General features: G+C 47.4%; 1 protein-coding gene across 2 annotated transcripts in view; it reads right to left on the reverse strand.

The window, feature by feature from the left end:
- Positions 1-10,344: 10,344 nt before the first annotated feature.
- Positions 10,345-25,458, reverse strand: part of SCAP (SREBF chaperone) — a 1,420,607-nt gene continuing 1,405,493 nt past the window's right edge. For both annotated transcript variants that reach the window (XM_069645830.1, XM_069645831.1), the window contains exon 23: positions 10,345-24,147. In XM_069645830.1, coding sequence (XP_069501931.1) covers positions 23,902-24,147 — 246 coding nt within the window. In that variant the 3' untranslated portion in view covers positions 10,345-23,901. The remainder of the gene's footprint in view (positions 24,148-25,458) is intronic.

The raw sequence follows: 25,458 nt of genomic DNA on the forward strand, positions 1-25,458 counted from the left end.
CAGAAGGATTTTCACAAACGAACAGGTTCGAAGAACCGAGAAGAACAGAACTCCAAAGAGTCGAGGCGTTCAAACCGAGAAACACGAAGCAACACGTTCGCGGAAAAAACTGAACTGAGGCTATGGGCGTCGTGCGTCCTACTTATCACATCGGATGACGTCGGACGTCGGAGGAGGTCCTCGACGACGGCGCATCGACGTCATCGACGCAGGACGCAGACGCCGAAAAAGTTTCCGAAGCAGCACAGCTGTGGTGATTACATGTCATAGATATGGAATACGTCGGAGGACCCAATCCCCTCGAAATAACATTACGTTAAGTAATTTCTCCTTCAATGAATTGCCTTTCTCCCGCAGATTCCTCATCTGATAGACCCCCAAGGCAGTAGATGAAGGAGGCGGCCAGAAAGTTAGAGTAAACATTTTTGCAGCACTGCCCTGGCACAATAAGCATCAGCTGTACAAGCCACATCTAGACTATAGTTTTTAGCAAGGGATGATCATGTCGCTGCGCGACAAATATCCCGAACAGGGACTCCCCTCTGTAATGCTGTTGATGCCAAGACTCCCCATGTCAAATGAGCCCTGATGCCTGCCGGTAATTCCTTCCCGGCGGACTTGAAGCATTCCACTATACAGAAAATGATCCGCTCGTCGTGGTGTGGCAAAGGGCCGTGAATAAGCCCCTGATCCCGACATGGAGGCTGAGAGCATAGGCATCATTGGACGAGCAGTTCAGGGCCCACATGGGGAGAAGATAGAGTTCTTTGCCCACAATTTGGGGAGCGTAAACAGCACAGGGACCTTGCGGGAAGCCTTCAATGTGGTTATGAATGGCGAGGCAATTGGTAAAATGGGGGGGCATCCAAAGGGAGCTGCTGCACAGTGTCGCCAACAGAAGTGCTGATGAGGGCCGGGGGGCACAAAGGGGGGTGCGAGGCGGAACTCACTAAGCTCCGACATACTTGTATAGTGCACTGGGAGTGGATGGGCAGACAGGATGCTGCTAGATCTCTGGAGAGACTCCATGAAAGTGGGGATAAGCCTGGGAGGGTATTGGCTTGGTTGTGTCGTGCAGAGGAGACGAGGGAAATCATTAGCTGTATTAGGTATGAGTGCGGAGAGGAGTGGCGGGCCCAGAGTGAAATGAATGTAACCTTTGGCAGATTCTACTGGCAGTTGTACAGGGCAGGCAGGGTAGGGGACGTGGCAGAAATAGAGGCAACCCTGCTGGACATAGTGTCGCCACGCATTGATCAGGGACAAGCGGAGATGCTAGATGCACCGTTGACGGAGGAAGAACTGAGGGCAACCATACTCTCGCTACCCACTGGCAAAATGCTGAGGGTTGGAATATGTGAATGAGCTGACGCTGCATCTCTTGCGAATTCTGGAAGAGGCATTTGAAGCGTGTTTGCTGCCTGCAAGTCTATGAGAGTCGACTAGTGTGCCGATACTCAAACCGGGCAAATCGTCGCTTGACTGCAGATTCCACAGACCGCTTCGCTAGATGCGATCAAAGCATTTGACTGGGTGTGGTGGAGTGGGTGCATGCAGTTTTGCCGCGTCGGCCCAGGTTTCTTACTGTGGGTACAGCTGCTTAACAGGAGGCCGATGACCAGGGTGAAAACGGGGAAGCACATCACAGAGGCATGGGAATTGGCCAAGGGGACCAAACAGGGGTGTCCGTTTTCCCCAATGCTGTTCATTTTAGTGCTGGAACCCTTGACGGCTCTGTTCAGGACACGTTTTAAGGAGGCGGGTCTACCAGTAGGTGGCAACACGCATGTGATCTCGCTGTATGCGCTGAACATGCTCCTGTACGTGCAGATTCCCTGAGGTGAACCTACCGTAAATGCTGGAGGTCCTGGGCGGATTTGCTAGGTTGGCAGGCATAACCAACAGCAGGGAAAAGTTGGGGCTATTCCCATTGGCAGGTCTGGTAGGGTTGGACCAATAGCGCTTGCCAAATTTGGTATGAAGTGGGCAGTGGAGACCTTCCAGTATTTGGGAGTGGATGTTTATCATGATCCTGGTAAGGAACACCAACTGAACACACCAAGGTGCTCCAGGGGGGTCGAAAGATCCATGGATTTCTGGCATAGGCTGCCGTTGTCTATGATAGGCCAGAGCTGCGATAATAAAGATGGTGGTACTGCAGCGCCTGCTCTACCATTTTGTTAATATACCATATGATATTCTGGGGCAGTTTAGCAGATTCATCTGGGGAGGTGCAAGATATCATTGGGCACACCGAGCAGAGATTATAGGGACGGAGGGATCAGATTGCTGAATTTTTAGGTGTATGGTGTATTACCTGGCGGGCAAATAGTTTCTCATGACCTGGCTAGCGGACGACGGCTCATTGGACACCGGGTTGCTGCGGGGCGAGGTTGGACCATACTATTTGAGAGAGGCACTCTGGATATGGGACACCAGGCTGCAGGAGACATTGGCACTTATAACCCTTGGTCGGAGAAATTGGTGCAGACCGTGCAGGAGGGTGGGGAAACGGGACCGTACTCCGCTAATATACCACTGGCAAGAATCAAAAGGGAGGTTTGCAGCCATGGGTTCCACTGGGAATCAAATGGGATAATCACCCTGGGAGACTTATACAAGGAATGGGCATGGGTGGGATTCCCGAAACTGACAGAGCAGTACATTCCGAAAGGCCAATTTTTGTTGTACCATAGCCTGATTAAGACCGCAGAGGACAGATGGCCGGGGCTGAAAAAGTGTGAGGAGGTGAACACTATGCGGGATGGTTTTTATGATGTGGCAGAGGGGGAGACACGATTTCGAGGATCTACGAGCTGGTACTGAATGCACTCGGTCAGAAAGAGCTCAGGGTGAGAACCAAGTGGGAGGGAGCTCTGGGACGGCTTTTCACAGATGGGGAATGGGCCAGTGTGCTGGTATACGAGGACAGTGTCCAGGAACACCATATTTAAGCAGATATAGCTACAAGTCACTCATAGGGCACATATGACCCCACAAGCCCTTTCAAAGTTCCTGGGAGGGGATTCAAGATGGCCGCCAGCAGCGACTAGACGCGCCGACGGCGGCTCCCGTACCCTGAGGCCTTTTTAGGGATCCACCACCCCCTGGGGGCCCCTCGAGGTGTCAGAGGAGGTACGGGGCTCTGGAGGACCGGCGGCACGGCGGATCGGAGGGTGTTGTGGATCCGGTGATCTCGGCCGGCGGCGGCGGCTGAGGAGGCCTGCGCGAGCTGACTGCGGGCGCGGAGCTGCAGTCCCCAGGAATTCTGGCGGCGGCGGAGGAGGAGGCCTGCACGGGCGAACTGCGGGCCGAGGCGTCGACCCGCGAAAGGAGGCTTTCGCGGAGGAGAGGAGCGCCGACGAGAGGGACGCACCCGCCGCCGGCAGTACGAGGCGGGGGGGGGCATCTCCCTGAGGCGGAGGGCCGGGCCTTCAGGCGAGGCCTCGCGCAGTCTTGCAGGAGCAGCGCCCCACATCAGAAGTAGGAGCAGCGCGAGCCGCCGGGGATCCGCCTGTGGGGAGGCCCCCGGAGGAGAGTTGGGGAACCTCCTGGTCGTCGGCGGAGAGGTGAGGAGCGGGCAGGCCCCCCCCGGGGGTGGGGAGTTGAGGCGGGGGTGGCCCTCCTCCCCCTATTTGATCTGATCCACGGGGTGGAGGCTCGGTCCCCGAGGCTGGTGTTGTGGGACCTCGGGGAGGGCTCACTCATTGGCCGGGCCTCTGCCCGCCCCACCCCCCTCCAAAAGGTGGTGAAAGTAATGATAGGGGGGGCGGGGCCCCCCTTGTCTTCGCGATCGGTTGCCCCCCCATCTGTGGAACTGGAGCCGGTGGGCGGCCCCATGTGGCGCCCAGTAAAGGAGTGGTGGGCGAACTGAGGAGCGCTCCCCGGCGGGTCCCGCTTCTTGGGTCCCTCGGGCTCCCCGGGTGAGACCTGATGCCCGCGAAATCCAGGGGCAGGGCGCCGCGCACTGGTCTGAGAGAGGGGGACCCCCCTGAGCACCCTCCCCTCATTGTGGTCTGCAGCAATGGAAGCCAAGGACAACAGTGGGGAGGACACCGAGCGCCTCAAGTCCCCTAAAGTACCCGGAGGACCGGGAGCCCCTGACCAGGAGGGATCTCAGGGGTGAGATGCACGCCTTAGGAGAAACTCTAGCCAAAGCCTTCCAGGACCAGTTTCAGTTGTTGAGGTCGGACTTAAATATGGCCCTTGGGGAACTGAAGCAGGATGTGGCTCAGTTAGGTGAGAGAACCGATATACTGGAAAGGGGCCTACAGGAATTGGGAAAGGATGGTACGGCCAACGGGGAAGCGATTGATCGCCTGGACCTAGCGACCCGCAACCTAGAAATCCAACTGGAGGACTTGGAAAATAGGTCGAGACAGGTCAATATAAGGGTAAAACTCCTTCCGGAGTCAGTAACAGATGGGGAGTTGAAGGGAGAGGTGCAAAGAATCTTTATGGGCCTGCTAGGAGGAGAAGACCCCGTGGCTATAGAGTTGGACAGAGTACATAGGGTGGGCCGACCTCCCCGCGGCCCAGGCGCCAGGCCACGTGATGTGTTGGCAGCATTCACACGGTACGCCCAAAAAGAGGCTGTTCTACGGGCGGCAAGGTCTCGCGAACCACTGCACTATAAGGGCCAGGAGATCTCCTTGTTTCAGGATTTGGCTAACAGTACATTGGTGAAGAGGAGGGCAATGCGCCCAGTGCTTAGAGAACTCTCAAGAAAGAATGCCAAGTACAAGTGGACCTTCCCGTTTGGGTTAGTGTTCGAATGGGAGGGCGCCCAAAGAAGGGCCACCAGTGTACAGGAGGCGGCGAACATCATTCACCTGGATCTTGGAGACTCCGGGGGGGACACCGAGAGTGCTCGGCCTGCTCCGGGGGATGGGGCGAGGCCGTGGGTGTGGTCCACAGTGGGCTCCAATGCAAAGAAGAAGTCGGCGCGGAAACGTCCACAGGAGGAGAGAGTGGAGCCCGCTCAGGGAGAAGATGAGGGAGGGTCCCCGGACCGGGGGGCTTCCAGCTGATACAGTGGATACGGCTGACGCGGTGGGGAGGAGGATGTAAAAGGGGGTGGTGGGAAGTTGGCTATGAATGGAAGCGGGGAGGGGGCGGGGATGCACTTCTTGGATCACGCAAGGACGAGAGAGTCCGGGGGATGGGGAGGGGACACGCGGGAGGCCTCCCGAGTTGGGGTTGGGTAGGCTGAGGGGAGGGCAGGGGAGGGGCTTTAGTTGTGGGACAGGGGAAGGGGGGTGTGTTGGGGGGTGGGTGGTTGCAGCACTTATGGAAGAATCACCCTACGAGCCTGGCATTTACAGAGCCGCACAAGGGAAGTGGGGTTGGGGGGGAGGCCCCACAAATAGACTGCAGGAGGGAAATCTCTTTTTTTTTTTTTTAACGGAGCGTTCTCTCGGTACCTCAGAGTGCAAGCTGCGGTGGGCACGTGACGTCCAGCTGCTACCTTCAAGTGGCAAACACATAATCAGAGGGGGCTCAATTCCCCCCTTAAGCGTACAAAGCTGGAGCATTTTGTTAGATCCCATAAGCCGGACGTGCTAGCCCTTCAGGAGACCCACCTGAGGAAACGAGACCATGCCCGGCTGCGACTTAAGGGTTTTCCCCAGATTTATTTTGCGTCAGGCCCCACGAAAAAGGGGGGGGTGGCCATCGCCTTTGGTAGAGGCACAGATTTTCAGCTCCAGGAAGCTCTTAGGGATAGCAATGGGAGGTTTGTGTTGGTTAAGGGGACCATATTGGGCTCATGCTATACTATTGGGAGAGATGGAAGGGAGCTGGCCTCCGGGATGTCTGGCGGTCTCTACGGGGGAGAGAGGAGGGCTTCACTTTCCTGTCCGATGTCCATAGGACACAATCTCGAATTGATTACATTTGGGTATCAGCCAGTCTGGTGGGGGCGGTGGAGGCGGGCCCCCTGGGGGTGGCGGATCACAGGGTCGTAGGGATGGTCCTTAAGATGGGGAGACGTAGGCCAGGGGTGTGGAGCTGGAGATTTCCGAACGGGCTCTTGAGAGACCCTGTGATTTGTGGTGAGCTAGAAGTTAGGATTCAAGGATTTTTCGGGAACAATCCCCCCTCCGATACGAGCTTGGGTACGAGGTGGGACGCCTTTAAGGCGACTCTTAGGGGGGATCTTATCGCCCTACAGGCGGAGAGGAACAAGCGGCTTAGGGGTTTGGAGGCCCAACTGGAGTGAGAGGTGGAGGTCGCCAGAGCCCAACTGCGAATCACTCCCACGAGGAGAGCCTTCACGGCGTATAGGCTGGCGGAGGGCCAATTGCGGAATAAGAGGGCGGAAGAAGCTATGCTCAGAACTAGACAAACCTTTTACGCTAAGGCCAACAAAGCGGGCACCCTGCTAGCTCGTCTGTTGAGGGGGCAAAGGGACCGGAGGGCCATTACCGCACTTAAAGATCAGGGTGGTGGGCGTCTTACCCGGAATGATGAGATACGGGAGAGATTCGTGGAATTCTATGAGGCCTTGTACTCCTCCCAAGGTCCACCCCCTCGGTTACAGAGAGGATTTTTGGAGAACTTGCCTCTCCCGCAGGTATCCAGGGAAGTGGCAGAGGAGTTGGGCCGCCCCATCGCGGAGGACGAGGTGAGGGCAGTTATTGCTGCTCTTCCCCGTAATAAGGCACCGGGTCCTGACGGCTATCCTGCTTCTTTCTATAAAAAGTTTTCTCACCTCCTGATCCCACACTTGACGCAGCTGTTTAATGCGTTTAACACGGAGGGCAGCATTTCCCGGACGATGGAGGAAGCTAAGATCACCCTTATTCATAAGGCAGGAAAAGACACGGAGGACTGTACTTCATATCGCCCTATTGCTCTTATTTACACCGAAGCAAAAATCTTCACTAAGGTTTTGGCACGGCGCCTGGAAAAACATCTTCCAACTCTGATCCACCAGGATCAGTCGGGGTTTGTTATGGGACGGCAAACAGCGGATAATATTAGAAGGGTGGCGCATCTTGTTGAGAAATCCCGCAAAACGGGTACCCCGGCGATCCTTCTGGCGCTTGACGCCGAGAAGGCGTTTGACCGGGTTGAATGGGCCTTCCTGTTCCGGGTGATGGAGATACTGGGGCTCGGTGAGGGCTTTATCAACCTGGTCGCCGCTAATTACAAAAATCCCATATCACGCATCCTGGTTAACGGAGAGGTGTCTATACCTTTTAGGCTTCAGAGGGGGACGAAACAGGGGTGCCCCCTCTCCCCATTGCTGTTTGCTATCTATCTGGAACCCCTCCTACTGGCAATCCGCCAGTCAACGGAGATCGAGGGGATCCCTTTTGGTGGGGAACAACATAAAATCGCGGCCTTTGCAGATGACATGTTGCTTACATTTACCAACTCGAGAGAATCCCTCCCAGCTTGCATAGCATTATTATCCTCCTTCGGGGAGGCATCAGGCCTGCGGGTTAATTTCCAGAAATCGGAACTTATGAATCTCTCCCTGCGGGAGGAGGAGGCGCGGGTTGTCAGGGACCTGTCCCCTTTCAGGTGGAGCCCCTCTGGGTTGCGGTACTTGGGAGTAAGGATCACCCCCTCAGTAGCTGGCTGGCTTGGAGCGAATTATGAACCCTTGCTTTTAGCAATCCAGAAAGACCTGCGGAGATGGGGGGCCCTTCCGATCTCCTGGCTGGGCCGGGGGGCGGTGCTCAGGTTGGTTGTACTTCCCCGGGTCCTCTACCTTTTCCAGGCCATCCCACTGAGGGTGCCTGAAACATTCTTTACGAGGCTGGATAGATTGGTATGGGGTTTTGTATGGGGGGGGAGGAAAGCTTGTATATCCAGGCAGCTGCTCACTGCCTCCAGAGATAGAGGGGGTTTGGCCTTCCCCGATTTCCGCCGATATCACGATGCAGCACAGCTCAGGATAATTAGGGAATGGTTCTCGAAAGAGTATTTGAAACACTGGGTGAAGATGGACAGGGTGGTGGCGAGGCATCATCTGGGAGAGGTTCTCTGGCTCCCGCGACGGCTACGTCCCTCACACATTTACTTGAGCGACATCACGAAAAATGTGGTTGACTGTTGGGATCGGTCTGTGCTAAAAGGGGGGATCACATCTTTTCCTTCGCCGTTTACCCCTATCTTCCGGAACAGGGATTTTACTCCAGGGATGGAGAAGGGAGCGTTTCTGGCTTGGGAGGAGGGGGGTTGCAGGACATTGACGGACATGTTCAGTGGTGAGAGAGTGAAATCTTTTGTGGAATGTAAAAATGAATTTGGGGTGGGAGAAAGAGAGAGGCATCGATACTTTCAAATTCGCCACTGGGTGATGTCTCCGGCTGTTAGGCAGGCGGCGACGAGAGATCTAACCCATTTTGAAAGGTTCATAACAACTCACGAGGGCACAAAGGGGCTAGTCTCGGACCTATACAGACAACTTGAGAGGGGTAACCCAAGCATCAAGTGGACCTACATGACTAAGTGGGAGAATAATTCAGGGGTCCGTATGGAGCAAGCCGATTGGGAGAGATTATGGGCACGGATACCCAAGCTAGCGAAAGCAATCCAGGTTAGGGAGATGTGGTACAAATGCTTGGTGGGTTGGCACTACACTCCCGCCCGTCTACATGCAATGAACTCCGCCGTTTCAGGAGAATGCTGGAGGAGGTGTGGGGAGAGGGGAACAGCTACACATATCTGGTGGGACTGCCCTATTATACAGGCCTGGGATGATCTTAAGAAAGCTATCGCTTAGGCATTGGGAGGAGGCGCCCTCCGAAACTCGCGCGAGATATTGCTGGGGAGGACTGGGAGGGAGGAGGGAGTGGGGGTAGAGGAGACAGGACGGGGTTGCAGCAAAGCACGGGTGATATTCATATTGGCAGCCCTTTCTCTCATTGCGCAGAGGTGGAAGGGGGCTGCAATCCCGACGGAGCAGGAGTGGCTGAGAAAGTTATGGGATATAGTTTCGTTGGAGTGGGCCTCCTATGCTGCAGAGGACAAATTAGGGTCTTTTTAAGCGGACTGGGGGGTGACCCTGGAATTCTTAAAAGGAGACTTTAGAGCTCAATGGTGTCCACAGAGATTAAAATTATTGGACATATATGGTTCGATGGAGGCCCGGGGGTGAAGGGAATGGGAAGTGATTCTTGGGTGCTGTACCACGGGGGGGTAGGTGGGATGGGTTCAAGTTTATAAGTATGTTACTGTTTGTGTTTATTGATGTTTGTTTCTCTTTTCTTGGAAAACGAATAAATAGAAGTTTTGAAAAAAAAAAGTTCCTGGGAGCAGTGGAGCAGAGATGTCCCAGATGCGGGAGCGACTCCGCATGGATGTTGCCTATGTTTTGGTCAAGAGTTCATTTGTGTCTTGGCCATGTGACCGATGACGCCAGCATGGAAGTCAGTGGAGGGTCCCTGCATAGAGGCATGGTGGGAAGATTTAAAGAAATGTGACAGTGTGGAACACACTAGCTCAGGCGATGTTCGCAACCCCAGACGAAAGGCCCCACTGAACTTATCAGGATAACAGGCGAGAATGACTTGTGAGTTGGATGGGGGGTGAAGGGGAGGTGGGCCAGTGGGTTTGGGGCGGACTGGGTGGGACAGGAAGCATGCAGAGTTGGGGTCGTATTTTAGTTACGAAATGCGATAGAAAATGCAATGTCGCTAAGTGCTACTGGGCAGTGGAGCAGCAGGAGTTAGGACGCAGGTGGAGGGTAAAAGCACGGGAGGTGGAAGACAACAGGTACTGCCTGAGTTTAACCAGAGGCACAGGGGTTGGACACTAAAGAGCGTACAGGACAATATGTGTCACTCATTCATTTTCTGTTGTCCTTGTTGGCTTCACTTACTGCTGGAAAATGTTTACTGTCTGGTTGCCAAAATGCAATAAAAAATATTTTATTATTAAATTTCCAATCTATCTCAGTAGCAATGCTACGAACTCCAAATATGCAACGGACCACGTTGGTAGAAAAAAAACAACCTGAGGTACCTCGACACGTGAAGGATCACGGGTACAATACATATTACACAGGCATAGTATTACAAGAACGCCCAGTCGACGTCCCTTTTTGAAACTCCGAAACAAGAATGCAATACTCTGCACCTAACGCTAGATGTCGACCTATGCAGAACACGTGATTATAAGCAGACCCACAAGCCTCAGAAATATATATACTTGTTTGTATATCATTTGGGTGTGAGAATGTATGTTTTCCTGTTAATTGTGATTTATCTTTTATCGTGCCCGTCACAATATCCTTGTGAATTATTTGTCCACCTTAACCATCTACACATGGAGCGTATGATAAAAATATATTAGCCCAAACAAACGAAAAATGAAAATACAAGGCGGCAATTGGTATCAAAGCTGTTTATTTGCAATACGTAGGAGTATCCTTTGTCAAAATATTACAAAATAAGTACACAACTTTTCTCTAAATTAAAGTGTTATGACTGAACGGCAAAATAAAAGGACATAGGGTTATTTTACAGCTTTAGGTTCTTTAGATCATCAAAACAAGACCAGAGATTCAGTTATCCTCAGTTCAGAGAGGATCACCTTCTGTGCACCCATTTTCAAGTAGAAAAAATGCTCCCCCACATTCTGAAAAATTCGAAAAAAATAAATACTAGCTTTTAAGATTCACAATCTACAAATGCATCAGTTCAATTATTTTTTCTTTGCTTACAGAAAGGCAAAATATATATATATATATTCACATAAGTAGCAGATACAGTATTGAGTTATTACCAATACAATAAGGCAAACAGGGTGTCATTATTGCCCCCATTCAGACATAGCCCATGGACATATGGCCTCCCTGACATGCCTTATTGCCATTAGGGAATATGGAATTGATGTAGTGTGTACTTGTTTACGGACAAGTTCAATCTGCTTTTCAAACGAAATTATCACACGGAAGGCGAGTGTGGCTCTTAATGACTGCAATACATAGCAGAGCTGATGCAAACTAGAGGGGTGGGACGCAACTTTGGGCTCTGGTTGAGACATGGCAGGTCCTTGGGGTTTGGACATGCCAAGGAATCAGAGCTGGGTCATGCCAGTGATTATTATTGGCTTTAAATCAGCCTGAGATACAAGGCCAAGGCACGTGTGTCAAACTCATTCAAATGCTGCAAGGAGCTGAAAGGAGCCATTTTGAACCTTTAGGTCCCCCATGGGAGCAAGAGCAGCACACACATGTCCAATCCAGCAATGAAAGGTGTCGGCCTGGTTCCTCGCACAGGCAAGCTGTTTCAGAGTTAGAACTGCAACACCTTAGAGCACATAAAAATAAAGAACTTGAGGCTGACATCATGGTTTAAGATGGTGGTGGCATACTTTGTTGACTGTTCCAGCAAGCTTTGCGGTCAATGGTGCCTTGCTGTAGTCTCCACCACTTTTAAAAGGGAGACAGAGTGGTATGACAGCAAGAATAAAAGCCAGTTATAGTGTGGCACTGACTGATGACTGCAGGGGTTCTGAAGCCTGCCTCTTGGTGTGTGCATTTTGTGGGATAACACAAAACAGTCTACATTCTATAGGACAGAAAAGTAGATACAGTGTCGCCCACAACTAAACTACGAAGAGCGGTCTATGGTCACAAACTAAGCCTAGTGTATCGCAGACAAGTTACAATAAAAAATAATTAGCCTTACAATCTATTCATAATGTTTTAGAGGAAAGTTGCATTGGACCGGTTTCTCCCATTAAAAATTCAATTTGACAGCTATTTACCATTAGAAACGAAAGTCAACTACATCTCAAAGATGGGACCTAGACATCTCTTCGGTTCTTTGACTCTGTTTAAGACCCATCGATGGCTGAAAAAAAGCAGGTTAGAAGGCAACATAGAAAGGAGATTATTTGTAAAACAATGTAAAACACATGAGTGGGGTATTCACGTTGTGTCTTTGCACATGCTCTCAATCTTGCCTTTTTTTTAGATGTCGGGGTTCTTTATAGAATGGAATTTCATGAATGGCGGGAGAGAGGTAAACAAAATGTTCAATGTATCAACCGGAATAAATAAAACCGATACACAAAGGTTATATATAGTCAGAGCCTGACTGGCTTTGAGGGAAGTGAGGTGGTTGATCTACAAGCCACTGACGTATGTTTCTGACAGTGAAGTAGGACTGGTCCCATCCAGAGTCTTCGAATCTAATGCACTTTATGTTTTTAAATTCAAGTTCATTGGAAGACAAGTAGTTCATTTCCCGTGTAGAATTAATACAGCTAACTATAGTTGCCAAATCATTTGTCTGCATCACTTCAGATGACATTTTGTTTGTCCACACAGAGCTGCTGCCCCCACAAGGCTATGACAACTTTCAGGGAATCATAATCATCCAATAAAAAACAACAGTATTTAAAGTCTGCCACTGCCAATCATGGCAATCACCAATGCCAATTTATGGAGATAGTTGCATCTGCAAAAGTCTAGGCAGTCCCTAGTTCACAAAGGAAGCTCATGGTGACAACAAAAGTAGAAAGCACATGAATACACAGAAAAGCCTTTGTACAACAAAACAAAGAAAAACTTCTATTTCAATCAAACGCTAGCAGCAGTGAGGCCTACAGCAAAATAAATTAGAATTCTGACTAAAAACAGTATTGTTGTTTCCTTAAATGATCAGTGCTGAGGGCCAGACTAGCTTCCTGGCCAAATGAGGCAAGTGGCAAGAAAAAGAACAGGTTATCTGTGGTAAGTCCGTTTGCACTTTGGAGCGTGCAGTCCTTAAAAAGACTGGACACTAAAGCTGGGGAAGGGTATTGCTGTCAAGGAGGCGAAAAGGTCACCAGCAAAATATTTTGTAATAAGTTAACGGAAACCATGTTTTACCAGAAACGCTAGGTGCTTTAAACCTGGCCACAACTATGTGTAGCCTTAAAAAAAACCTTGCTCCAATGCCTTGGGTTGAGTAAATTCATACAAATATCTATATACACATTGGACACGGACACACACGTACACACACACAGGCTTACCAACGGTTTTTCTTCCTGCTGTCCTCCGACCAGCTCCCAGCATCAAACTACAAACTTAATTAGGGAGGTATTCTCGAAGAGTAACCTGCATCAATAACCGTTCCTCACTGGTTCAAAGGCAACCTGTTCAGGTTCTATTCAGAGTAACTCCATGCCGTGGAACTAAACAGCAAACAGGACCAAGGAATAGAAAGGCAAGACTGCCAGTGGTAGCCAATAAGATACTGATAGACAGATCGTCCCAGTCAGAGAAGCTTCATCTAGACGACACTGAAGGTATCATCTCACAATTGAACTCAACGATGAATACATGATGACATGAACAGTGGGATGGTACATTCAGAGGTGTTTGGCTTGACAGTGGTTAAGCGATTCACCTTGTCCACTACAGTGCTACAACAAGCCTGGTCCCACAAGCCAAGGAGCAAGCATGACAATCACAAGATACACAGCTCAAAGTTTGCAAGCATTACTTCAACTTTCAGTCAAGCCAGGGTGCATCAATATTTATGAAAGGGGCACATTCACTACAACATGCATGTAATTTGTCACTTACAGTATGAAGTGTTTGACCCACAAAGGAATGCTTTCCCACAAACATATCAATATATAATTCCCTTGGAGTTCATAAGGTGTTTTACCCCTCTTGGTATATAAGTACATTAAAGTCACATCTATTGCATAGGTTGAGGACTTTTAAATGAACTACTGTCCAATATTTGAGAGTGGTGTTTGGACACACAAATGATCTATTTCCATTGACACTAAAAATGTATTAAACACCTGAAAGGCCACCCCGGCCTCATCTAAATCCCTAAGCGAGGAACGATGCCCTGCGAGGAGACATAATTCCACCTTACGGCAATCGAAGGGGGACCTACAACGTACTTGGTTCCATGGAGGGAACACAAGAATAAGCAATTAGCAATACACGATTTAAGGTTGTTTCAGCACATTCAATGCCATTGCGGAACGTTTGCTGGCATTTAATCTTAAAGACTGCTCAGAATAAGCGTGTTCACTGAATCTGAAGTGACTGATTTACTGCGCTTTTTTATTTTTTTTAAAAACTACGGATGTCAGATTTTGCTTCAAATTATTACTGCAGGCAGCTAAGTGCTCATTTTGTACGTGTTTCTTCACTGAGGGTATAATTTAAGTTGCACATACTTTAGACATTACTCACCATAAAATATGCTCTTATCAACTTTTCAACAGAATTCACTCATTATAACAAAAAGTTCCAGGATGAAGCCTAACAAGACTGGGTGTCTACATTTTGGAAACTTTCATGCCACAGGTGGGGGGTCCCATGGAAAAGTACACTTTACGGTTAAAACTCACACCTTGATCGATCTTCAACACGCTTAGAATTAGAGGTCAAGATTGACCTGTAACAAATGTGTTGCGGATTGGTACAGCAGGACTAATTGTATAGGATGTTGAAAGGGGAGGTTGTCCCATTACCTAAAACACACATTTCAGTGAATATCCTAATTACTTCATGGCAATCACTTATGCCTAAGCCTAACACTATACACCGGCAACTGTGTTGTCCTCTTTTTCTCTTTTTTTAAACTGACCCTTCTCCAGGGTGACACAAATAAAGTCCACTTGTCATGGGACTTAGAGGAATTGTTGGATAGTCAATAGGTACTGTGGCAAAGAATAAAATGTAAGCATATGCAGATGAATTACTGACCAGTAATCAGGCCATCACCTCCATGTCTCCCTTCCTCATAGTACTTCCTCCATGAGGACAAATTGAAGGAGTGCTGGGTTGGTTCTACATACATTAAAAAAGAAAAGAAACACCAAGAGTGACAGAGCCACTTGCGTAGACCTGTCAGGAAGAGCAAGGATTCTTTTTCTTTTGAAAAAGACTGCAGCACCTTGCATTCAAATCAAACACAACTGTGTAAAACAAGATGCCACAAATGACGTCTGTCCTTCTACATCCACTTCCCTCCGATCATATAGGGAGACTCAGCCCCTGCTCCAGGGAATAGGTGCAAGGGATGGAGAACAGTTACAAAAGCCTATGGAAGGAAGATGGATGCTCAGCAAATAAGTCAGACATTGGGGAAGAATGGAAAATAGAAGTTTTCAACAAAAACCATCAAGCCGATTTATAGAAAGGTACCATGAGTGCAGGTACAGCAGCAAGAGGACTGACGCACTCTGATGAACAGCAAAATTGACAGGCCGTGTCCCAAGTAGAGTCTCAACAATGTCCATCCGATGCCAGTAATCAAAGAGAACAGATAAGGCTGAACTGACTGCCGCAGGATTTCCCGAGCTGTTCATTGCCACTGATGCCATTTCTCATCCAGGAAAAAGTTAAAACGCCAGACATCCACTGAACAGATTTCCACATGGGCAAAATGTTTAAATAAAGATGGCTTGGTGTATTTAGTAACACTGAGATGGATGAAATACATTAAAAGATGTAGCACTTCAGGTTGACGGGCTAGCATCAGATACTGGAAAAGCAGACATGAGGACAACTCGTCAGGAGAATGTACAAATAACTTATATGGGAAATTACACCATGCTGTGCCCTTGTGAAGGGTGGGCTAGTTTCATGCCCAGATAATTATACTGGCTACACCCCAATGTAATACACCCCTAGCATACCTTTGCTCAGCTGCACTTAGAGCACACAGCATATCCCTAAACATCTGCGAGGAGGAAGCAAAACAGCTCTATGTTTAATTCTTGTATTATCAATCTCCACTGTGAGCAACGCGCTTTCCTTTCTAATAGTAACTGCCACTAGGTTACATCAAGGTTGGCTCACCAGGTTACCTTTAACCAACACATCCCTTGAATCAACAGAGGTGTCTGCCTCAGAGAGAAGAGTCTAGAACCATATTCGAAGCTACGCCAGTTGCTTAATGGAACAAACAAGTCTGTCATAACACAATCATTGTTGGAGTAAGAAGCCCATTTTTACTTGAGACATTTCTGACCTACACAAATAGGAAATGTTTTAGGTTGGCTTGGCTAAGCCCTTCACACATTTTTCCCCCCCAACTATTTGATCATTTTACCTTTGAAAAGTTGACAAACTAGTAATGCTCTTGATAGCCCATGGTCTAAAATGCGTAAATATATGCAAACTGTGAATCAGCAGCCCGTCGTGCTCCAGAATGTCATAGACCGGGATGATCCAAGTCACTGGATATGCAGATGCATTGCTGCTGTCTCCTGGGAAGAGAAGGGAATCGTGCTCATACATTTTCAGAAGAGCGGACATAGGTTGAATGACTGTCTCAGAAAATCAGTTAAACGAGGCTGAGAAATATCTAAGTAGGCCACCCAATTTGCACTCCCCACAAGGCATTGCCAAGTGATTGATCACACTTTGCTGGTAAGAAATAGTGTGCTGCGTCTATCTGCAGAGTTGCCATTTTTGTTAGCTGGTGAGTGAATTACTCTCAGCCAGTAGAATGAAATTTGAAAGTTCTCACCCTGACCTATGTATCACAATCCAGAAAAAAATGCCTGCCAGAATTACAATGCACTTGATATTAAGATGCAACTTGTTCAGGCATAACTGAGCCTGCGAGTTAAAGGAATTTGAATTCCTTCAACGCAAGTCAAAAAGTCACTAATCTAATATAGGTGGTTGTAGCAGGAATTGTCACATCCAAGGACAATTCAGATTGTGCCTTGCTGAGCTTTCAGCATCACAGTTGCCCCTGCAGTCCTACTATTTTGGCTTGAGACCACAATACAGGGACCCCTTCTCATTTGGCAACCCAGGTGGCTGCCTGGGGGCTCTGATTATGAAGGTGCTGGGTCAAACAAGGGCACATTGGTCAGTTAAAATCGAGTTTATGTTTTAAAAAATTGTGACCATAAATTAAGAGACAAGTTGCAGAAAGCCTGCTGATATCCTGGTTGGGCCGGAAATGTGCCTGCATTGAATTTCAGTGGCCGAAATCGACACAGCATTTAGGAAGCAAAACAAGCACATGGTAATGCCTGCAGGCTGCATGCACGGAGAAGGTTGGCAGAGCAGGGGCCAATGGGGCATTGCAAGCGAGGATCGTGGAGGCGGGAGGGCTATGTAGATATCACCAAGGACCTGATCTGCCCACCTCCTCGCAGCAATTCGGTGCTCGCAGCTGAAATCAGCCCTCCAAGTGACCGCTTGGAGCTCTTTCTTTTTTCTGCAGTTCCATGAGCTGCTTCCAGCAAAGGCATTCCTGCCTGGGCATTTTGACAGCTGTCAGTCATCTGCCAACCTCACACCTCAATGCAGGGGCCGTTCATAATGGGTCTCAAAGTCTTTGTGATTAAGTGTATTGTCGCATAGTGATATGTGAAAGTGTGTTTATGCCATTCTTAAATAGTATTCAAAATGTCTACTTGCATTTGACATTAATCAAACAGGTTTTCTTATTTGCCAAGTTGTCACTGAATGCAGATGGTGAACTTGGCTCCAATGTTTTGCTTATTCTTTTAAGGTAATATTATGCTTTGTGCCGTTTTGCCTTCTGGCTGAACAATCCCCTTATTCCCCTACCCGAAACACCCTATGCCCCCGATAGGATCCTGAGTATATCACTTTACATGACTGCACGTAACTTTCCTTCACTGCTAAAATGGAGTACACTAAAAGATTCTGCTAAGCAGACAGTAGCCAAAAGACCTCACTTATGCATGTATTAAAAGACTGCAGTGTTTCCTCTAATATTATAATAATAACCATTCACAAAGCGCATGCCACAGGCTGAATGTTACTTATGAGTCACGGTGCATTCATAGAAAGATCCAGCAAATGACAGATTAGAGCCTCTGATGGATTGGGGAGACGCCATGGGTCTTCCGGGAGATGACAAAAGAAGCTGAAAGATATATTGGATCCTGTCCTCCGGAGAACCAAGGAAACGCATACAAGTTTTTCATGCCAGTGCACATTAAGATTTTTGAGTAAAATAGTTGACACTGAGTTTTATTTGCTGTGACAATGTGTGTGTATGTCATACTAGTTTAGGACTAGGTATACAATTTGTAACCATGAGAGCAATACTCTATCCTGGCTTACCCACGTCTCCCTTAGTTGTGGGAACCTGGGCACATTACCTTGTCTCATTGTGCTTGAGTTCCCTTATTTGGCAAAGCAGATGTGCATAACAACGTGACCATTATATAAACAGTTTTTTGGCTTTTGTGTAGAGACGTGATGGGCATTTTCCAGGCAATGTCATGTTCTGTTTTGTTATATTATTAGGATTGTAGCACGCATGGTTTCCAGGCGATAATGGTACTATCTGGCCATAAGATAAGTGTTAGTACATGGGCATATTATGGCAGTGCCTGCCAAATGCATATCTAACGCCTACACAGGAGCAAAAACGGTTGGCTTTACCAAGACTTCCTTTAACAAGAATTCAGTGCAAGGATCAAATGCAAGGAGACACAGACTGCTTCTAAATGAAATGGCAGAAGGCACCTTTAGTTAAGACATTTCAATTACACCAGGAGCTGGTTTACAGCTGCAATGAAGCCATTAGCTTTCAGGTGACTACTTATATTGGCATCCCCTAAAAAGCACAAAGGTAAATTAAAGAGATCCCAGGGGTGTGCGTATTAGCCATGGAAGGGCGAATGGACTAGTATGGCCACAGGCGGTCAATGGGTGGGTGAAAGCCAAAGACCCTCAGAGACTGTGTGTCCATCCTCGCATCCCATCTCTGTCCTATCTTCAGTTACCACGCAAATAGTTTCAGCTTATAGGCAGCGCTTACAGTGCCACCTAATAGCTAAAACTAAAAAGGAGCCATTCTTTCCAGACTGGGGATGTTTTGGGGGCTGTTCAGTTTCCAGTGCTGAGCTATAACCATGTATTTTTTGGCTGAAACAAAACTCATTTGTAATCATAGAAAGTGCATGGACAGGGTTAGGAATAAGGTTATCGCGATTCTTAACAATATTTTGAATAATTATGATTTGACAACACTTTTTAAGTCCCCTCTCTTCAGAGAAAATGGGGCTCCGAAGGATGCTTTCCACAGTGGGTGTCATTGGGAAGATGTCAGACAGGAGTTATTCTTCTGACCACATTCGCTATAGGATAAAACAAAAACTGCAGTACCCCCACCCTAAAGGTGCAAAGGATTTCAGTGATTAAGAAAAGAGAAACAGAACTGTACCAATGAAGTGACTGAGACCCCCATAAGAAGAAAGATTTAACGTCACTCAATCAAAAATTGCTGCGCTATTTAGCCCAATTAGTTCACCCTTGATACTCAGAAGTATCATAATAGGTGCCATTAAACACCTACTTCGCTTTGTGTGTAAGTAAGGCAAACTTGCAAACAATACGATTTTTGGGGAGAAGTTAAAGAACTGAGTGTATGCATCCACACAAACCTAAAATACTGAATATCGGCTCCATTCCAAGATGGCAACTAGAGCATGCACATTTACCAGCCAAACAGACAGACAGCAAAGAGCCAACAGCAAAGAAAAGGACCACGCTCCAAATTATACTGTACATGAAGCTCCAATTATACTTAACAAGAAAACATTTTAAGCCCACAACTGGACAATACATTCATAAAATGTCTCAAATGCCCAGCAGGCTACGTTTAACACAGCCACCAAACATTATTCTGGAAACCTGTACCGTATCACATTCTGTGGAATGACAAAAGACCTTGGGCTTCATTACGAGTTGGGCGGTGCGGTTACATGCGGCATTAATACTGTTACCACCACATTACTGTTGGAGGATTCATCACCAGCGATGAGCTGGAGGTAAATTCGCCAGCTTTCTGCCCATTTTTTTGTGGCATTACCGTGGTGGAATTACTTCCACAGTACTTCCCCATAAAAGGCCCTATTGAGTCCTATGGACTAAAAACAATTGGGATTTCCATCGCCACCGCCACTTGTAATCCGGTGGTAACTCTGCGGACGAAGTGGCGCGAATGGTAATTCCGTTACGTGGTATTATGTCAGATTTACCACCAGAATACTGCCCGAATCATGACGACACCCTTAGTATGTTATATGCACCATGTTTAGACACGGTGAAAACATCTCCCTTGAATCAGCCATCAGCATTGCATGACACGTGGAATGTCGAGCCAATATTATAAAAAAAAAACAAAATACAAGTCCTTCATGAAAAGTGAACTGAAAAGTTATTCCATTTCACAGTTCTGCTTTTATAATCAATTCCTTTTTCTTGTGACTAGCTAAAAGCAGAAGGCAAGCAGAAAGAAATGTCTGTTTGGATAGGTTTTCCTCGTATTGCCAAAATGAAAAACCTCACGAGCCTTAACAGACCCTGGAACAATAACTGTTCCTTTAAAATATTAGTTTGCCTTAACTACAGGGCAGCAGCTCATTTTGGCAGAGCTTCAATCCAGAATGGAGCGCGTGACTGACTGCCAGTGAAGACAGGAGTAGGGCATCACTTACAGGGGCCCGAGTGCCCTGCCAATGACACCCGTAAAGACCTGACTGCAAAGCTCTCCCGGACGCATGCCCACGCTGGGGCATTAAAGAAAGCACAAACATATTGCTCCAGCATTGCTGGAAAACAATGATGAATGGGTTATCACACGACTCAGGACCTCCAGAAATAGCATCCCACATATACTTGATAGTCCCTTGCCGGTGACTGGGGAACTACCACTGAAACAAAAAAGAGGATGCCCGAATGAGGCCTACCATCCATCTGGGCTCTCCTAGCCCGGACAGGGTCCTTAGCTTGTCTATGATCTCAGATCTTTGCTTAACGGTGACCTGAAGCCTGACACTTCTCAGGCAAACATCTGTGCATAAGAAAAAGCTCCAAGCACAAACCGTTGCCCAGCAGGGGACAGCATGGTGGCCCAGTCTGAGAAAGGCAAAGCCTAGCTGGTGCCAGAGGAGAAAGAAGCGCCGTTAACTAATAAGGAACTTGGGATGCTTGCCACAGGCAGAAGACAGAAAAATAGGAGGGTCGTGGGGAAGGTTCTTTCTTACATGGGGTACCCTAAAAGGGATCTGTTTTTAAAAAACAGGCACACAGAGTTTAAAGGGTTTAACACGTATACAAAACTGTACCTACTGTTGCAAACAAGGGTCAAAAAGAAGTAAAGTTGGGGCAAATAAATGAGACGAAAGGAAAGCATCTCAGAGGAAACATTGCCTGGAAGGGCTGTGGAAGCTTGTGAATAACGATGATGCATTCAATGCGGAAAACAGGCAGTGGGTAGCTGGAAAGGAGCAGGCTGATATTTTAATTTACAACTGGGGCAGATCATCTGACGAAGAAATGTACCATCACAGAACCTTTTGGGGGACCACAATAGACCGTGGTTTCTATGTAACAATCGGGTATCGTTTGCTTTACCAATTCAAAGCATTTCATACCAACCTGATAGAAATTCCTCTGAACAAGTATCTGTGAATCGATTAAAAGAACTCTGAACAAATAAACAATCCATTTCAGTATCTATTTGTTAAAACCCTGGGTAATAACCTAATACTGCTGAGTCTGAGTGAGTTTTTGCTCATCCATCCATGTTGTACACGGCTGAACTCCGCCCCATTCGTTTTTCAGATCTTGTAATGGATTTCCAGCAATTCCTTCTGGCCTTCGGCAGGCGCTGGAAGGAGACAATGCCCGTGTTTCATCACTATTGTAAGGAGAACACCAATTCGAGAAGGTTTAAAGCCCGGACAATGCCAGAGGTGCGGTTTGAGACTATTTTACCCATGACTGACACACAGAACTAAAGAAAATCAGAATACATTATTACAGCTTGTATGCGGTTGAAACTGAAATATTCCTATTTCCAATATAAGAGGACAGAATCCCAACAGGCAGGACTGTGAGCCAACAAATGGACTGTGTTAGAGGTGAGAAGACCTAAACTTGCAGAAAGCAGTGAAGCAAAAGCTGGCACTATTGCGGTTCGCGCCACAGAGAGACTGTGGGAGCTGCTAAAGAGTCCGGCAGGTCTGTGGGAACCTTCTAACCTCAAACTATGAAGGGAAGTCACTTCAAGGGCAATTAAATGTGCTGGCTTGTGAAATTCGAAATTGTGTAGGTTAGTCATTTTCTAAGTGCTTCTAATTATAGCAGATAAGGGAAATTAGGAACAGGGAGATTGAGCAATGTTTTCAAGGATCGTGCAGTTTGCTCAAGTTTAGAAGCTGAAATTATAGCCCAGGCAAATAATCGGCAAAGTAAACTTTAAATGTATTTTGTTCCCAATTTTCAAGGTGAAATAGCATCCATTCTTGACACAGCACGCAATCATGCACAAACACGCAAACGCCTGCATACCACCGAGCTGACAATTAGAAATAACATACCTTTCAGCTATCTCACACACAATGTACATAAGCACATGCAGTAAATGAACCCATCTGGATGAAACATCATGATGGCTTTAGTGCAGATGTGCTGCTTGAGCATGAGATAGCAGGCTTTACATGATGGTAGCAGAATGACACAGGAGATCAGAAGGAACTTCTTAAGGAGGCACACAGAAGATGGGGCGGAGGATGGGTAGTGCATCCGCGCCTCGTTTCAACAGACTTGCAGGTTTGAGATGAGATCAGCGTTGGAGGGCTGAAAGGAGATACACAATGCAGAGCAGCCCACCCATTCAGACAATGCTGCAGCACAGGCCCCTGGGATAAGGAGTGGTAGGAGGAGGAGGACTATTGACACCTTCCAATTCCTTTAACTGGTGTAGGCAAGCAGGGCTGAGACAAGATCATGTAGGAAAGGCAGTCCCACATCTCAGAAATCCATGCTGCTACAACACCACCAGAAGGCAAGGTTAATTAAGCAGTAAGAGGGATTTTCCAACATGGGAATCTTAGGGAGAATATCCACGGCTGAAGATATTTCACGCTTGGGATCATATATCAAGATTTCAGGAAACAGAAAGACTTCTCCTACAACTAGGATAGCTCAACTTTTTTAAGCCATTCATGCCGAAGATACTCAACTGCTCACTCTTCACACACTACAGATAGGTCACCGTCCCAGAATAAGAAACCGTTTTAAACGTTAATCGGGTGCATTGGAAATAAGTCATCTTCCCACCCGGAGCAATTAAAGTCTTTGGGTCACCGGGACAGGATGATGATGCCTGTCCAACATCGTCCCAACGTCGGGGTATGTGCACCATACACCTAAAAGGCTTCTGTAGACCATAAGGGAAGAAAATTCAAAACCAATTTGCAAAAAATAAAATGACTGGCCCTTTTGCAGATCAAGAATACCAGTGTAAAGGTACTAGAACTGTTAACACATGGCTTCACCAGCACAATTGCCTCCTGGCAAAATTCTCCCATCTGGAAAAAAGCACACTAAGGGACACAGAGCATTAACAATTGTGAAATGTAATACAGTCAGTGTGACACACTACCAGCCAAGCACATGGAGGCTTCCTGCACCATGTACTCAATAACGGACTGCTTTGCTTGGACCTCTCTACAGCTCAGTATCAGAGTCTCTCTCGAAAGGACATCACCAAACGACAGCCTTCTCAATCAACTACCAACTCGCCAAAGCGCACAGATAGCCGCTCAACTTTACAAAACTCTTTCCTTAGAAATTGGGATGAGAGGCCTGATGTAGTTGAGGAGCAGAAGGTGAGGAACTTATTTCTTACGAAGAAACTGAAGCAGTGGTGACTGGGACGTAGGACAAGACCAAGGGAAGGAATCACGAGAGACTGACAGAGAATGTGTCAAGCTGCCAAGACGGGAATGGTGACCTGGTGGTTATCAGGCAAAAGCCCACTGTGGGTCCCTTAGCTCTTTCTTCTGCCGCCTTTTGTGTTTTTGAGCTTGCTGATGGATGGATGCAAATATCGTGCTTCTTTTCCTTCCACAGGGAACGCTAAGTTTCAGAATCCGCCTTCTCCAGTCGTCACTTATATTGTTCCTTCATCAGTCCAGCTTCTCCAGAACGGATGGTACATATACAAGGCTGAGCTCGCTGCCGAAGTCACAGACAATAGCCGCATTGTCCAAGACCAGGATCTGCCGGGCAGGCTGCGCCTCCTCGCTCTTGCCCAGGTAGACTGTCTGAAGCAGGTCCCCGTAACCAATGTCCCAGAAGGAAACGCAGCCCTGGCCCCCCGTCACCAGCAGGTTGTCTGAGATCACTCCGAGGCTTGCACCACAGCCCAAGTCCTGCCAGAAGAATGAAAACACCATGGTTAAGTAAGGAAAACAAGCAACAAAACAAAACAGCCTTGTCATAGGGTTATATATGTGGGACACGTTTGACATGACAATTGTTTTAGCATGTGTGCTTGATCTTTGCTCTTTTGGTCGGTTTTTAGCCACCAAAGTCGCGTTCAATTGTACACCATTTAAGAATATATTACTTAATTGATATTGTTCGAAGTAAATAAATGGATACTATCCAGAGAGAATGTGCTTAACCACAGCTTGTGTTTTGACACGGGAGGGAAATCTCCAACTTCTTTACAATTTGGGGATTTTCCTCCTAATTTTCCGTTTATCCAAAATGGAAAAAGCAGGCGGCCTTTTGAAAACAGCCAGTAAGCCGCAGAATGCCAAAAGCTACGATAGTACATGCTCCCGAGGTGGGATGGGGGAGAAGCAGCGACAATTCTGACTATTAAATCCATGCCTTTTCTGCAGATGCTGCCAACAGGTTAATATCAATTACAAGGCATTTTCTCTTAAAACATGGAAACCTGGACAAAGGGTTGCTGTCACTGCCACAGAAAGAGAAGGATTTAGGCAAGATGTGGGACTGAGAAACAAAGGGGAAACGTCTCTCAAAGGCCAGGCTAGTAAATTGGGGCTTCCTCTTTGACTAACTATGCCCCAACTTTACGCATCACTGGCTTATTCTCAAACATGTCCCTTAAAATATATTACTTTACAAAAATATTTTACATATTTTTTTTAAAAAGGAACACATACATCCAGTTTTTCACGTAAGCCACTAAGACAAAACGGTGACGTTACTAGATCACCAAAAAGAAAAGTGAGAGCGACCCAGGTGCAAACGCCAGCAGGTTAAGCCATTTAGTATTGGTGCCTCAGATAAACTCAGTTTACAGCCTTAAACATAGCAGAATCAAGTATGCGGCTCCGCGGCTACGTAAAACGTTGAAAGATGAACTAACAATCCAACGCAAGTCTGAAGCCTGCTTGCCTGAAGCAGGGGCGGCATAGGGGATGAACTGCCCGAGAGGAGAACTCTTACTGAAAGGAATATTTCCTCTTTTTTGTGATCAGACCTGAGCTCTGGAATTAAGCATGGACAGCTATACATAAGCTTTTCTCTCTGAATAAAAGAACATTAAATTAAACCTATAAGAACAGATCTCCACAGTGTGGGTATTTTCTGTTGTGCCATGGGACTGCTGCTTCATTCCAGGGTGTCCGTCTATAGCTGCTTGAAAGTGTTTTGAAGTCTACGCACAGCCTAATACATCTCTATCTCAGTTTCCATTTCGAAGCTGT

This window comes from Ambystoma mexicanum, chromosome 2p, assembly GCF_040938575.1.
Source record: "Ambystoma mexicanum isolate Mex_15411 chromosome 2p, UKY_AmexF1_1, whole genome shotgun sequence".
NCBI lineage: Eukaryota > Metazoa > Chordata > Amphibia > Caudata > Ambystomatidae > Ambystoma > Ambystoma mexicanum.